Below are 14,209 nucleotides of genomic sequence, written 5' to 3' on the forward strand. Positions count from 1 at the left end.
TATAATCTAAATTTTATAGATTTGTTTTAAAATCCAGCCCACTGAGCCCTCACCCAGTGCACCGTGCACCCACCACTGCTCTCCCTTGGATTTGGGATGCCCTGAGCACTCATTTTCTGTCCTGTCTGGATCTCCACACTCCTGGAGCACAGACTTACTGAGAGCTCTGCCTGCACAGTGAGTTATTCCTGCTGCTTTTTGAACTGCTTGCTTGAGGGCTGCTCCACTGTGGAATTACAGACTTCCAAAAGAAATAAATTCCCTCCTGAGACCCTGATTCCTCAGCAGAGGCAGAGTGGCACCTACTGTGTGTGATTTACCCCAGAAAATCAGTGATTTCCTCCAGAAAATTGGTGATTAACCCCCCCCCAAAAAAAAAAAAAAAAAAACCAGGTGATTTACCCCAGAAAATGGGTGATTAACACCAGGAAAAAAAATTCCCTGCAAAAAGAGGGAATTGCATCTGCAGCCATGAGCCTGCTCTGCCTAAACACTTGTGTTTGCTGTCCCTTCTGCCCAAAACCACTTGTGTTTGCTGTCCCTTCTGCCCAAAACCACTTGTGTTTGCTGTCCCTTCTGCCCAAAACCACTTGTGTTTGCTGTCCCTAGGTGTTTTTTTCAGTCAGAAGTGATGCTCCTGCCCACATCCATCCCCAGCCTTCCATCCCACCCCAGCTCTGAGCTTTCTATCTGTACCTTGTCAAGCAGAGCATTCTGCCAGAGTCTGAACATCATCATGTACGTCCTGTCTCGAGCCCCAAAGGAAGTAAAAAAGTGCTGGATGGGGAGAGAGTGAGAGAAAAATCAGCTCAGAAAAAGCCAAAAAACAGGAGAAGAACACAACAAGGCTGTTTGGGGTCACGTTCCAGCTGGAGTGAGCCGTCCATGCAGCACAGAGTGAAGCTCATGGAGAGGCTCTCACCAGGGAGTGAGCACTGAAACAGCTCTGTTAGAGATGTGCTGCTGTAAAACCTGGGTATCTCACCTGGCCCCACACCCCCCATCTGAGCTCCAGCCTCAGCCCGGCTCAGCACAAACCCTTTTCCCATTTTGGAAGAATCCCCCACACTCTAAACGCCCTGCCAGCCACACAGGGGTGGCCTCAGCCGGGTGGGATGTACCTTTTCAGTGTCAGTGCAAACTTGGATGGCATTGGGAATGAGCCGTGCTGTCTTCTCCTTGGTCATGGAGCAGATGTCCTTCAAGCGAACTGTCAGCTGCACCAGGCAGGGAAAAACACCAGGAAAGGGAGAAATTGATGAGAAAGGCAGCAGAAGAGCCTTTCCAAAGGCACTGTGAGCACAGCCCCAGGGTCAGCAGCAGTAGGAGAGCCTCACCAGTGTCTCCCAGGCAGGGAAAAACACCAGGAAAGGCAGAAATTGGTGAGAAAGGCAGCAGAAGAGCCTTTCCAAAGGCACTGTGAGCACAGCCCCAGGGTCAGCAGCAGTAGGAGAGCCTCACCAGTGTCTCCCAGGCAGGGAAAAACACCAGGAAAGGCAGAAATTGGTGAGAAAGGCAGCAGAAGAGCCCTGCCCAAGCCAATGTGAGCACAGCCCCAGGGTCAGCAGCAGAGGGAGAGCCTCACCAGTGTCTCCCAGCGGAAGATGTTGCTGTAGAAGCAGATCCAGTTCTCGGAGAGGTAGAGGCGGCCCTGCAGGAGAATGTCTCGCTGGAGAGCACATGAGTAATCTGTGGGAGGACAGCACGTGGTCAGTGAGGAGCAGAAAAGCCACAAGATACCACTGATGCCTTAAGATTTTTGTGTTTTTCAAATCCTGTGCTGCATTAGTGCATGACTCTAAACTCCATATAAAGTGTAGCCAACTCTTCGTGTTTTAGTCAGACAAAACAATTCCTTTGGGCCTGAAACTCAAGGACACCCTACAGCCTCAGGCTCCAAAAAGTATAAAGTGGAGTGGCGTTTATAAAGTGGAGTGGCGTTTATAAAGTGGAGTTTAGTTTATAAAGTATACAGTGAGTTTATAAAGTGGAGTTTAGTTTATAAAGTATAAAGTGGAGTTTAGTTTATAAAGTATAAAGTGGAGTTTAGTTTATAAAGTATAAACTAGGGTTTAGTGGAGCAGCAGACATTAAATAGAGGCACAGCAGAAGAAAAAAGAATTGGGAAGGGAAGAAAACTGGGGGAATATGACTTCATTACCTGAAGCTGTAATTGGACAATTAACCCCTGATAAGTAAATGGACCAAACTTACAGTTGTCTGAAAAACTGACCATTTTGGGTGTAGCCCCTTGGGGAGGCTTTGACTGCCCTTAATGTACCTGAAAGACCCTTCATTAAATATATCCACTGAATAAATATATGCTTTAAACTTTGTCAGGCCTCTGTTTCTAGGCAAGCCCAAAGTAAGGCACCGGGAGAGCCTAAAGGTGAGGATGAGCATCAAGAGAAATCAACCCAGCAAGGAAAAGGCAGGGCCAGCAGGAGCTGAGCCCCAGCTGCTGCCTGACCACTGGGCTGTTTCCTCCAAGGGCTTGCCACAGGCAATCTCTGTCTCCGACTGATGATCCTGCCTGATCAGCTGCTCACTCTGCAGCATCCCACGTGCTATTTCCAGATTTCATCTGTCTTTTCCTTTCTGCCTCCCGGTGTCATTGTGCATTTCCCCCCCAGTTTAAGCAGCGTGGGGCACAGGAGGGGATCACCAGACACAGGAGCAGAGGCATCTCACCAGCTGTGAGGTGAGGTTTGGGAAGGGCAGTCATGTGTGAGCAGGGATGTTGGGAAAAAGGGGAGGAAAAAGGGAGGAAAAGATCACATCATCCCCCACCAAATGAGGAAAACCCATCAGAAAATACAAAACCCATTGGAAATGGGGCTCTGCCTGTGCTCCAGGCTTCTTGTCAGTGGCAATGTCTGGAGATGAAAGGAATGAGGGATTTGTCTCCACAAACAAACTGTGGGTCTGCTGGGAGATAAACCCAGCACTGAGAGATAAAAGAAACAAAGGGAAGGATCCCATTGATGAATGGATTAAAAGCATGAGAGAGATTTGTCTTTGCAAAAATTGGACACTGAGAGATGGAAGAAACAATGGGAAGAACCATGAATTCCATAGGAATTCCACTGACTGACACAAGGAAAAGACAAAAAAAAAAAAGGGGGGTACACATTAGAAGGGGGTTCGTAGTAGGGAAGTCTGAACCTCTCAAGTACCTCAGCCAGTGGGGCAGAGAGAGGGAAATGTGCCTGGGAAATTGGCATAAAAAGGAGGCTGCATCCCCTAAAAATTGGAGAGACTCCAAGGGAAATGCCCCATAGCATCTCCCTTGATTCCAATAAAGTTAGGACTCCTCTGTCTCCTTTCTGGACATAAACCCCTGGTGTTAGTGGATGAATTTCTCTGCCAAGAACTAAAACCTGGCTGGATATGTGCTGCTCTCCTCCCCAAAGCTCGGGGGCTGCCCTTACCTGCGGCTATTGGACATGAAATGAGTACACAGAAGTTTGATAAGTTTAAAAGAGAAAAAGACCCAGTTTTATTCAAACATTTGGTATTTATAGAATTCTAAAGGTGACTGTGGATTGGAGGATGGAATTACCACTTCCCTAACTACACTGGTCTAAAGATCAATCAATCATTTCTCTCTACCCACAGAGAAATACGTAAACTATTCTATGAATATGACAATATGCAAATATATGAATATGTGAATATGTAAACTATTCACGTGAAATCATGTGGGAACTCCGACTCTCAAATATATGAACATTATCAGAAGGCTAAAGAAATTTTATGAGACCTTTAAAACTTTCAAAAGAACTATAAATGAAAACTTCACACTTTTAAAACTCAGGGCTGCCCTTACCTACGATGAGGCGCTCCGTGTCCGGGAGCTGCTTGAAGAGTTTCCTGAAATCCTCGTTCCGCTGCTTGTACGTGGGGCTCAGCACCTGCAAACAAAAAGAGCCTGGTGAGGAGAGGGGCAGCCAGGGCAGCTGGGACACGGAGTGGGGAAAACAGGGACACCTCGGGGACACCAGCAGAAGGGGGGGCAGAGGCATTTAGGAGCTCCCATCCCAGCCCAGAGATGGGAAGGTTTGGGTTTTAGGGCAGGGAGTGAGAGGAAGAGGAGAGCCTGGCTTGGGAGAGCAAGTCCAGGCTGGAAGGGCTGCAGCAGAGGGGAATTCTCTGTGGCTGCACGCTGTCCAAGGTAGGACGTGTGCTCTGCTTGCAGCAGTCACCTGCCCAATGCCAGCCACCGTGCAGCTACCCCAGGAAATGGGGGACTCAGAACAGTAAATGGGGGATTCACCCCAGGAAATGGGGGACTCAGAACAGTAAATGGGGGATTCACCCCAGGAAATGGGGGATTCACCCCAGAAAATGGGGGACGCAGAACAGTAAATGGGGGATTTACCCCAGAAAATGGGGGATTCAGAACAGTAAATGGGGGATTTACCCCAGGAAATGGGAGATTCACCCCAGGAAATGGGGGATTCAGAACAGTAAATGGGGGATTCACCCCAGGAAATGGGGGATTCAGAACAGTAAATGGGGGACTCAGAACAGTAAATGGGGGATTTGCCCCAGGAAATGGGGGATCCATCCCAGGAAATGGGGGACGCAGAACAGTAAATGGGGGACTCAGAACAGTAAATGGGGGATTCACCCCAGAAAATGGGGGATCCACCCCAGAAAATGGGGGACTCAGAACAGTAGATGGGGGATTTACCCCAGAAAATGGGGGATTCAGAACAGTAAATGGGGGATTAACCCCAGAAAATGGGGGATTCACCCCAGGAAATGAGGGATTCACCCCAGGAAATGGGGGACTCAGAACAGTAAATGGGGGATTTACCCCAGAAAATGGGGGACTCAGAACAGTAAATGGGGGACTCAGAACAGTAAATGGGGGATTTACCCCAGGAAATGGGGGATTCACCCCAGGAAATGGGGGACGCAGAACAGTAAATGGGGGATTAACCCCAGAAAATGGGGGATTCACCCCAGAAAATGGGGGACGCAGAACAGTAAATGGGGGACTCAGAACAGTAAATGGGTGATTTACCCCAGAAAATGGGGGATTTACCCCAGAAAATGGGGGATTCACCCCAGAAAATGCGGGATTCAACCCAGAAAATGGGGGATTTACCCCAGAAAATGGGGGGCTCAGAACAGTAAATGGGGGATTTACCCCAGAAAACGGGGGATTCCGAACAGAAAGCAAGTGATTCAGCTCAGAAAATGGGGGATTTACCCCAGAAAAGGGGTGATTTACCCCAGAAACGGGGGATTCACCCCAGAAAATGGGGGATTTACCCCAGAAAACCGGGGATTCAGAACAGAAAACAGGATTCAGCACAGAAAATAGATTTATCCCACAAAACGGGTGATTCAGCCCAGAAAATGGGGGATTCAGGACAGAAAAGGGGTGATTTACCCCAGAAATGGGGGATTCACCCCAGAAAATGGGGGATTCAGAACAGAAAACAAGTGATTCAGCACAGAAAATGGGGAATTTATCCCAGAAAATGGATGTTTCAGCACAGAAAATGGGTGATTCAGCACAGAAAAGGGGTGATTTACCCCAGAAAATGGGATATTTGCCCCAGAAAACAGGAGATTCGCCCCAGAAAACAGGATTCAGCACAGAAAATAGATTTACCCCAGAAAACAGGTGATTCAGCACAGAAAATGGGGGATTCACCCCAGAAAATGGGGGGTTTGCCCTACAAAATGAGGGATTCAGCACAGAAAATGGGGGATTCAGCACAGAAAACAGGTGGTTCATCCCAGAAAACAGGGGATTCACCCCAGAAATCAGGTCATTCAGCCCAGAAAATGGGGGATTCACCCCAGAAAATGGGGGGTTGCCCCACAAAATGGGTTATTCAGCCCTGCCAGAGGAGCTTGAGCAACCACTGCCACCGAGAGCTCAGGATTCCCCGTGCCCACCCCTCTCCCCAGCGAGAACACTTCACTTATCAAAAGGCTTCTCAGTTCTCAAAATCCTCCAAACCAAAATCCAAAAACCGTGTCCTGCCCTTGTTTTGTGCCCTGGCCTCAGGGAAGGGCTCAGGGAACACGGGGCTGGAGGGATATCAGGCTCCTCTCTGGGGTTTATGGTGACAGCCCACACCTCCACACCCTGTGCCAGCTGCTCCCGACAGCCACAACTCCTTCTGCAGGCTTCAGAACACAGGCAGCTGCAAATCCACATCTCCCAGGGAATCTGCAGTGTTCTTTCTCCCACAAATGCAGAGAAGAAGCCACCTGGGGTACAGCATTTTCCCTCTTTATCCAACAGTCCAGAGGCAGTGATCTCCTAGGGCAGAAATGTGGCAGTGTTCCAGCAAGGGCCCCAAAAATCTGAGATTAGAGGAGGCAGTTTCTGCTTAAGAATGGTGGTGGAGCCACAGGGGTGGGAGGAATACAGTGTTTATTTAGAATCAGCCTCACAGCGCTGCCAAAAGCTGTCAGATCACAGCAGATTTGATGTTGGTTGTCAAATCACAGACAACCCCTCGCCCCCAAAAGCATTCCCTGTTCCTCACAGCAGCTCAGTGGACTAGAAACAGAATATTCCAACACTTGCTCCAGCCCCGTGGGCCCAGAGGAAGGGATCTCACTCTGAGTAAAACCTGCCAACCAGCTGATGACAGAAATATGAATTCTACTTACCAAACTCCCAGCCTGAACATCTGGAAAAGATCTTGGTCTGAGATGGGCTCCAGCAAGAGCCCAAGCCCAAGATTTCCAGGAACAAGCAGACAGGATGGGGACGGAGTGGGGAAAAGGGATTATAATCCCTGCAGGGCTGAGCTTTGGGCTCAGTGCAGCCCGAAAACCTGTCCAACCTGAGGCTCTGCTCAGCCCCGGCAGCTCTGCCAGGGTGCAAACAATTCAGTTTAGAGACACTCACAGCTGGGATTTCATCAGGTCCAGGGCTGGCATTTCCTCGAGAGAAGTCCACAAGTCCCTCTGGGTCCCACCGCAGCCATGGCAGCTCTTGATCCAGGAAAAGATCCCAGAGGGAGCCACACTCCAGCAGGGAATCCATCTCCTTCCCTCGGCCCTGCACAGCTCCCCAGCTCCACTCTGACTGCTTTTCCTGCTCCACTGCTCCTTGTTTATGTCCAAAGTCGAGAGGGGTGCAGCTTGGCAGGAGTTTGGGTGAGTTTAGGTGCCTTCCCCTGCTTTCCTGCCCACATCCAGCTCGTCCGAGGCAGCCCCTGAGGATCTCGGCGAGGATTTGCCCTCCAGAGGACTTTTCCCAGAGAAGCTCATCGGGGTGACTGTGCTGCTGGGCACCCTCTGTGCTCTCCTGCTGCAGCCTCAGCAGCTTCTTGCTGTGGGCATCCCCTGCAGGAGCCCTGGCAGGTGTGAGCAGGGCAACACAAGCCCCCAAATGTCCAGGAGTGCCAGATCTGACCCCAAACAGCGCCGGCCGCCGGCCCCGCTGCGACTCACGCGGCTCCCAGGACCCGAGAGGAGGCAAACAGCTCCGAGCTCAGCTGTCCCCTCTTTGGAAGCAGAAAAGCAGCGATTCCGCCTCCTCAGGCTCTGCCCTGCAGTCCCCCTCTGCTGCAGCCTCAGTCTCTGTGATTCTCATGGAAGGGGCGGGCGGGGAAGATCCCAAAATGACTCGCACACGCTTGGAGTCACTGGAGCTGGGGAATTCTGGCGGCCAATGCCCTGCAGTAACCCAGCCCTGCCTCCCAGCAGATGTTTCCTGTCATGGAAAGTTGCTGGACAGAGTGTGCTGGGGAGGCTGAGGGGAGCCAGGGACGTGGGCTCCTGTCCCACTCCCTGCACGTGGGCTCCTGTGTCACTCCCTGCAATCCCCAGCGCTGACTTTGCCCTCCCAAACACAGGTGAGCTCCTATTGATCTGCCCACGCTGACTGGGACAGCAAATATTTCTGATATTCTAATATTTAGGAACACCTGAAAGAGACAATTGGCTGGAGAGGGGCTGGGAACACAAACCCTGTGAGGAACGGCTGAGGGAGCTGGGGGTGCTCAGCCTGGAGAAAAGGAGACTCAGGGGTGACCTCGTCACTCTCTAAACTCCCTGAAAGGTGGCTGTGGCCAGCTGGGGTTGGGCTCTTTCTCCAGGCAGCACTGACAGAACCAGAGGACACAGCCTTGAGCCAAGGGAAATACAGGCTGGATATCAGGAAAAGGTTTTTTACAGAAAGGGTGATAAAGTTCTGGAATGTTCTGCCCGGGGAGGTGGTGGAGTCACCATCCCTAGGTGTGTTTAAAACAAGCCTGGATGTGGCACTGGGTGCTGGGGTTTGGTTGAGGGGTTGGGGCTGGGTTGGACTGGATGATCCTGAAGGTCTCTTCCAACCTGGTCATTCTGTGATTCTGTGTCTTTTCACTGCTCAGGTCAGTTAAAGGAAGAAGAAAAATATTCAGGCATGTGATAGATAAAAATAAAGTTTGTGGCTGGGAGGAACCAGCCATGGGAGGCCCACACAGGCAGAAATCTGAGGGGTGCACCACTCCTGGGTGCATCTCTGAGTCCACTCTTCTCCCCCAAAAAATAGGATTTTCTAGGATTCATTCACTAGTCAGCTCACTTTGCAAATGAAGGGCTGAATGAACTCCCTGCAGGTCCAGATTTCCTGGGGTGCTGGCACTCCCTGTGCCCCTCTGCCCTGAGTCTCAGCCTCTCCAGCTCCCTGCCCAGGTGCAGAAGTGCCCAGGGAAATGCCCACAGCAGGGCACCAGATCTGCTCAGCTGCGAGCAAACACTGAAATAAACCCCTCATTCTTCCAGAACTGGGCACACAGATCTCAAAAAGCACCAAGCAGCCAAGCCAGCCCCTGCAGAGGCTCTGCTCTGCTCCAGGCCAGGGCAGCAGTTTGCTCACTGACAAGCTCTGTCTGCTCAGCTGCACCCCAAAATCACTGGGGCACAGAGGTGTCTCCATTCAGCACTGCAGCAGTCTGCACCCCAAGATGAGGGAATGATTTAAAAAATAACATTCTGTAGCCTGTGAAGGACAAACATTTGGCATTACAGCCACCTGCACTGCTTTACTGAATGGCCCTCTTGGCTGGAAACTCCAAATGGGACTGAATTAAAAAAAAAAAAACAACCACCCCCAGCCACCTGTGTTTGCAGAGGTGGTGCCAGCAGTGATGGGAAGAGCTGACCTGGAGCTGGAGGCAGCAAACATTAACTCCACTGCAAACACAGGGATGGGACAGGATGGCAGTGCCGAGGTGAGGGAACTGCTCCCTGGGGAAATGGGGACACAAGGGTCACTCCCCGTGGTGGCATCCCCCCGTGGTGACATCCCCCGTGGTGGCATCCCCGTTCCACACAAACAAATCCTCCATGGGAAACTTGCAGCAAACACTGCTGGGGAAAGGGACAGGACAGAGAACAAGAAACCTGAGGAATGCTGAGTCTTGGACAGCACAGAAAACAGGGAGCAGAGATGGCACAAGGCACAGAGGAGAGGGGGAAGGAAAAGCTCATCCAATTTTCATGACTGATGGACTTCTGCGATTTACACTGCTTCTGAGAAACTACTGGAATAAACAGAGCACGTTTCCTGCTTGTGTGGGAGAGTTTAGACCCCACTGACAGCAGGGCTGGTGTGAAATACCAGCAAACAAAGTGGCCACCTGTCCAACAGCACCTCCTCTAAACCCATTCCGGTTGCTCAGATTTTCCATCTTCTTCCTTTTTCTCCTTTTAAAAGTGAATGAAAAGCAGAGGAAGGCGCTTCAAAGTAATCACTGGGATCTGGGCTGGAAAATGGGTCTGAGTTCATCATCACACAAGCTTGCACTCAATGTTTACTGCTAATTTAGTGCCTCTACAACCCAGCAACTGGTAATCCACACGCTGAAAGTCATGGAAAACCTGACAGGGTGAAAAGTACTTGAAAGGCAGGGAGTTAAACATTGCTCCAGAAATAATCTGATGAAATGGTTACTGGGAGTTAAAAGATGATTGTGTTGATTTACAGAGAAAAGGGGAAAATCTGACAGGATGAAAAGTACCTGAAAGGCAGGGAGCTGAACATCGCTCCAGAAATAATTTGATGAAGTCATTACTGGGAGTTAACCATTATGAAATGGTTACTGGGAGTTAAAAGTTGATTGTGCTGATTTACAGAGAAAAGGGCTCTTCAACACCTTGCTCGCTCATCAGCCCTGGATTTTTGCATTAAACTCCGTTCCCATGATTGCTGCTGCTGAGGGAGGCTCACCTGCCACCCCTGGGAAAGGTGTTCCTGATGTTCTCCCTGAAATGAGGCACAATTCCCCTCTGCCTTTATAGGGAATGTTTTACACTTTCAGCGGCTGAGTTTCCCCTCCACTGTGGCATCCAAGAGCAGACACAGCACTCTGAGACCAGCCAGGGCTGATTTCTGATCAGTCTTGTGATGTCTGGGTATTCTTCAGAAGCTCAAGAGCTGCTCTGAGTTCCCCACAAAGGCCCTTTGCAGCATCACAATCCACGACAGATCCTCAGCCAGCTCCTCCTGCACAGGCTTCCCCTGCATTTCCCCAGAGGAAAACTCTGGCCTCTCCCCTTTACCTGCCTCCCCACTGGAATTTTGGGGTTATTTTTGAGACTCTGAGCTCCTGCCAGGCTGAGGGCTGCCCTGTGTGCACAAATTTGTTGGCAGAGCTGCAGGAGCAGGGCTCCTGTGCCACTCCCTGCAATCCTCAGTGCAGACTTTGCTCTCCCAAACACAGGTGGGAAGGACTGGGCTCCTATTGACCTGCCCACGCTGACTGGGACAGCAAATATTTCTGATATTCTAATATTTACGAACAGCTGAAAGAGACAATTGGTGTCTTTTCACTGCTCAGGTCAGTTAAAGGAAGAAGAAAAATATTCAGGCATGTGATAGATAAAAATAAAGGAATACAGAGCAAGGCAGACCTTGGGATGTAAATGCTGAAGTGAAAACATCATGGATTTAAATCTCACCTCTTCCCTGGTGTCAATTTAAGAATTTAAGAATTTAAGAATTTAAGAAGCAAGACTTGCTGTAGAGCAGCAGAATAATGAGACACACACCCTAATTTGGGAATAGGGAAGTAGAAGGATTCACAGCCCAAGTGAGGCAGAACAAGGCAGGAAAACCATGGCAGATTTGCCAGGCTCAGAATGTCAGGCTCAGGGACACAGAAATGAGAGATCTCCATGGTAAGGAATGGGGCCCTTTGCCCAAAACCCAAAGAAAAGGAGAGAAGGAGAGAGATTTTATCCTTGGCAGAAAAATATCTCCAGTTTGTCTCTCATTTTAATGACATCTGCTGGGTGACAAGTGTCTTCTCCCAAGTGTGGAGTTATTGACACCCCCACAGACAGAGCAGCTCCTCCTTGGTGTCCTCAGGGAAGCAAAACAACAATTTCCCACCTCTCAGAGCACCTCAGGGGTGCAGAGTAAGGCACATCTCTGTTTCAGCAAACAAAACTACAAAGGAAGTTTAGCTTTAAGGCCTGAGGTCTATTTTTTTGAATTCTTTTTAAAATAATAAATGAATTAACAATAATTCACCATGCAGACACACAACCCAAAGCAGACACTCCTGATGGTTAAACCACAAGCGACCAACAGATTTTTTTTCCCCCTACAAACCACAATATTTCCAAACCAAAGTCTCCATGTACACAGTTCCTCACTAAAGGCATGAGAAGCACCTCAGGCACTTTTCCTTCCAGTGACTTTCTGCTCTTCCACCACGAGGACAAGACCTCAAAGCAAACCCCAAAACTCTGAGTGCATTTATTCCCAAACTGGGGTTCTCTTCTCTATCTCACCGTGCACCTGCACCAGTTTGCATTTGTCCTCTGCAAAGCCAAGCAGAGAAAGCACAACCAGAGAGAGGGGCAGCTCTGTCAAACCAACCCATGACCTCACTTCTCCCCTTTCCTCCCACTTCTCCACAGGGCAGGGATGGCAATCCCAAAAAAGCACTGGTGGGATCAACAGGAGGACACACAAGGCAGGAGAAGCTGGTGGCATCTTAAGGAAAAAAATGAAAAAATAGAGAAAAAGGAATCCAGGAGAGGGGAAAGGGAGGGTTCCAAGTGGCAAAGAGGAATGCAGAGTTCCAGAGACAAAAAGACCAGTTAAAAGCAGCAAAAAAATGAAGAAAACTGGTGATGCCCTGCAGATCTTTGAGGCCCGGGTGCTCTTTTAGGGATTATTTTTTGGGTTGGGTTTGCACAGTGCCTAGCACCCAGGGCTGCTGAGCTGGCACACAGAACAGTGTGGAGGGTGTTTGCTCTGGGCACGGTGGGGTTTGTGTCAAATGAGAGTGGGGGAAAGTGAGCAAAGGAAATGGTGAGGTTTCATGCAGAGGCAGATTCCACTGATCCATTTCTAGAGCTGCCCTCAGAGGGGAGAGGAATGGAGGAACCAGAATGGTCCAAATGGCAGAAAAATCCTGCCTGGAAGGAGCTGGCAGAGAAGGGAAACTCTATCAGGGAGATGCATTAGCAAATTTTTAATGGAAATAACACTGCCAAGTAGGACTGACTGACTTCCTGGAGTCTGTGGCTCATCCATATTTTCACACTGCTGCTGTTATCTGGCCAGAATGTCTCTGCTAACTAGAAAATGGGTTTGTTTTGTTTTGTTTACAAAGGAAAATAATGGGGTGGGGTGGGGAAAACCACAAAAAAATGCAGCCAGTGCTTACTCTCCGGATGTACTGTCTCTCATGCTGAAAATATATGGAGGAAAAACAAGAGAACAGAAAGATAAGATAGAGAGGACATGAATACACAAGAGACCCACAGAAGCAGAGCACAGCAAAGCATCATGCAGCAGGGAGTGGAGCTCAGCAGCTACAGGCAGAAGCAGTAAGAGCCAAAGTCACCTCTAGCCTGGTGACAGTCAGGGTTTGGCAGCAGCCAGGTCAGACCGGGGCATCTGCTCACAGTCCTTATCTGCCACTTCTCCACCAGTTTGGCCCACCTTGGTTTGTATTTTATTCTTAAAAGAAAACACTCTTATTCTTCTATTCACTGCCTCTGTCCCTCTCTGCCTCTGGGGTCTCTTCCTGCCCGTGCTGTTCACACCCAGCAGGTTCCTAACTCTGCCTCTCCCCTCTGTCAAACCTCACCTCGCTGTTTCAGCCAAAATCCCACGTTCTGCTGGCCCCCATCCTGCTGTGGATGGCTGCAGGAGGGCAGGAATTGTGGCTGACCATGGATGGCTGCTGCAATTGCCTATGGCTACTTCAGAGCCTCGAGGGTTGGGGCCCGACCGTGCAAAGGCGACGCCGACTTTGTGCCCAGAGCAGGGCCCCTCGTGCCGGCAGAATGAGAAAACACCAAGGCAGAAGCAAAGGGTGGTTGGTGTTTCTCTGGGGTTGGTAGAAAATAATTCCTCTATGGTCCCCACACCGCCCTGAGAGATGCAAAGGGTTTGCAGGGCGGCAGCTCTGTTTGTCACCACGTGTCACCACTTGTCACCACATCCCGGCCCCTGTGCTGAGACACCAGAGGTGCAGGATGTGGGCAGCATCACGAGAGTGACCAAAAGGACAAAGCTTCTGCTCTCTGTCTCTGGCATCCCCTTCCTCAGGATGCCAGCCCTCCTTTGCCAGTGCTGAGCCATTTCCAGCTCCTCCTTCTGGAAATGGTCAGAGTGCCCCAGTGCCACTGCAAAGCCCCTTTGCACCTTCCCCCCACCCAGCCCACAGCCACCCAGGGACAAGAGAAACGGGAGTACTTACATTATACCAACTCTGGCTTTTCTGTAAGGACAAAATAAAAGAGAAGCATTAGTTAGCACAGAGATCTTAGGATCAAAAAGAAAGAGGGACAGAGAAAGCAGGTCCAATCTGGTTTGGGTCATTAGTGAAGTGAAAGTGGGATTAAACAGAAGATTTCAATGGGTTTCACAGTGTGGTCTAGCACAGTTATCCCCAGGTACAGGAGCAAGGGACAAATCCAGCAGCAGGAGTCTGGAACAGGAAACAGGTCAGGCCAAGGTGTGCATGTCCACATGCACAAACACACAGACATGCTGTCACCTTGTCTGCAGACCAGCAGTGCCAGCCAGCAACACAGGAGCTCATCATCATCACATCATCATCATCATCATCACATCATCACTGCCAGCCACCTCTTTAGGGGCTTCATTCTTCCAGGTGGTAACACCCACATTGCCCTGAACAGCCCTCGAAGCAGGGACACAGCTTTGCTCACAAAAAGCAAATGTCCCGCGGGTATTTTGAATTTTAAAAGAGAC

The 14,209-nt window shown here is 49.9% G+C and overlaps 1 protein-coding gene across 14 annotated transcripts in view; it reads right to left on the minus strand.

Annotated features, from left to right (window-relative positions):
• GRAMD1B (GRAM domain containing 1B) overlaps positions 1–14,209 on the minus strand; it is a 102,865-nt gene that overhangs the window by 15,816 nt on the left and 72,840 nt on the right. For 7 of the 14 annotated variants that reach the window (XM_068171915.1, XM_068171914.1, XM_068171916.1 and 4 more), the window contains 6 exons: positions 13,692–13,712; positions 12,651–12,674; positions 3,830–3,914; positions 1,586–1,689; positions 1,122–1,217; positions 697–777 (listed from right to left, as the gene is read on the minus strand). In XM_068171915.1, the coding sequence (XP_068028016.1) occupies positions 697–777; positions 1,122–1,217; positions 1,586–1,689; positions 3,830–3,914; positions 12,651–12,674; positions 13,692–13,712 (411 nt within the window). Of the gene's footprint in view, positions 1–696; positions 778–1,121; positions 1,218–1,585; positions 1,690–3,829; positions 3,915–6,886; positions 7,040–12,650; positions 12,675–13,691; positions 13,713–14,209 lie in introns of those variants that run through there. The other 7 variants (XM_068171917.1, XM_068171921.1, XM_068171922.1 and 4 more) reach the window with 3 other exon arrangements.

The sequence above is a fragment of the Anomalospiza imberbis genome, chromosome 24, assembly GCF_031753505.1.
Source record: "Anomalospiza imberbis isolate Cuckoo-Finch-1a 21T00152 chromosome 24, ASM3175350v1, whole genome shotgun sequence".
Lineage (NCBI taxonomy): Eukaryota > Metazoa > Chordata > Aves > Passeriformes > Viduidae > Anomalospiza > Anomalospiza imberbis.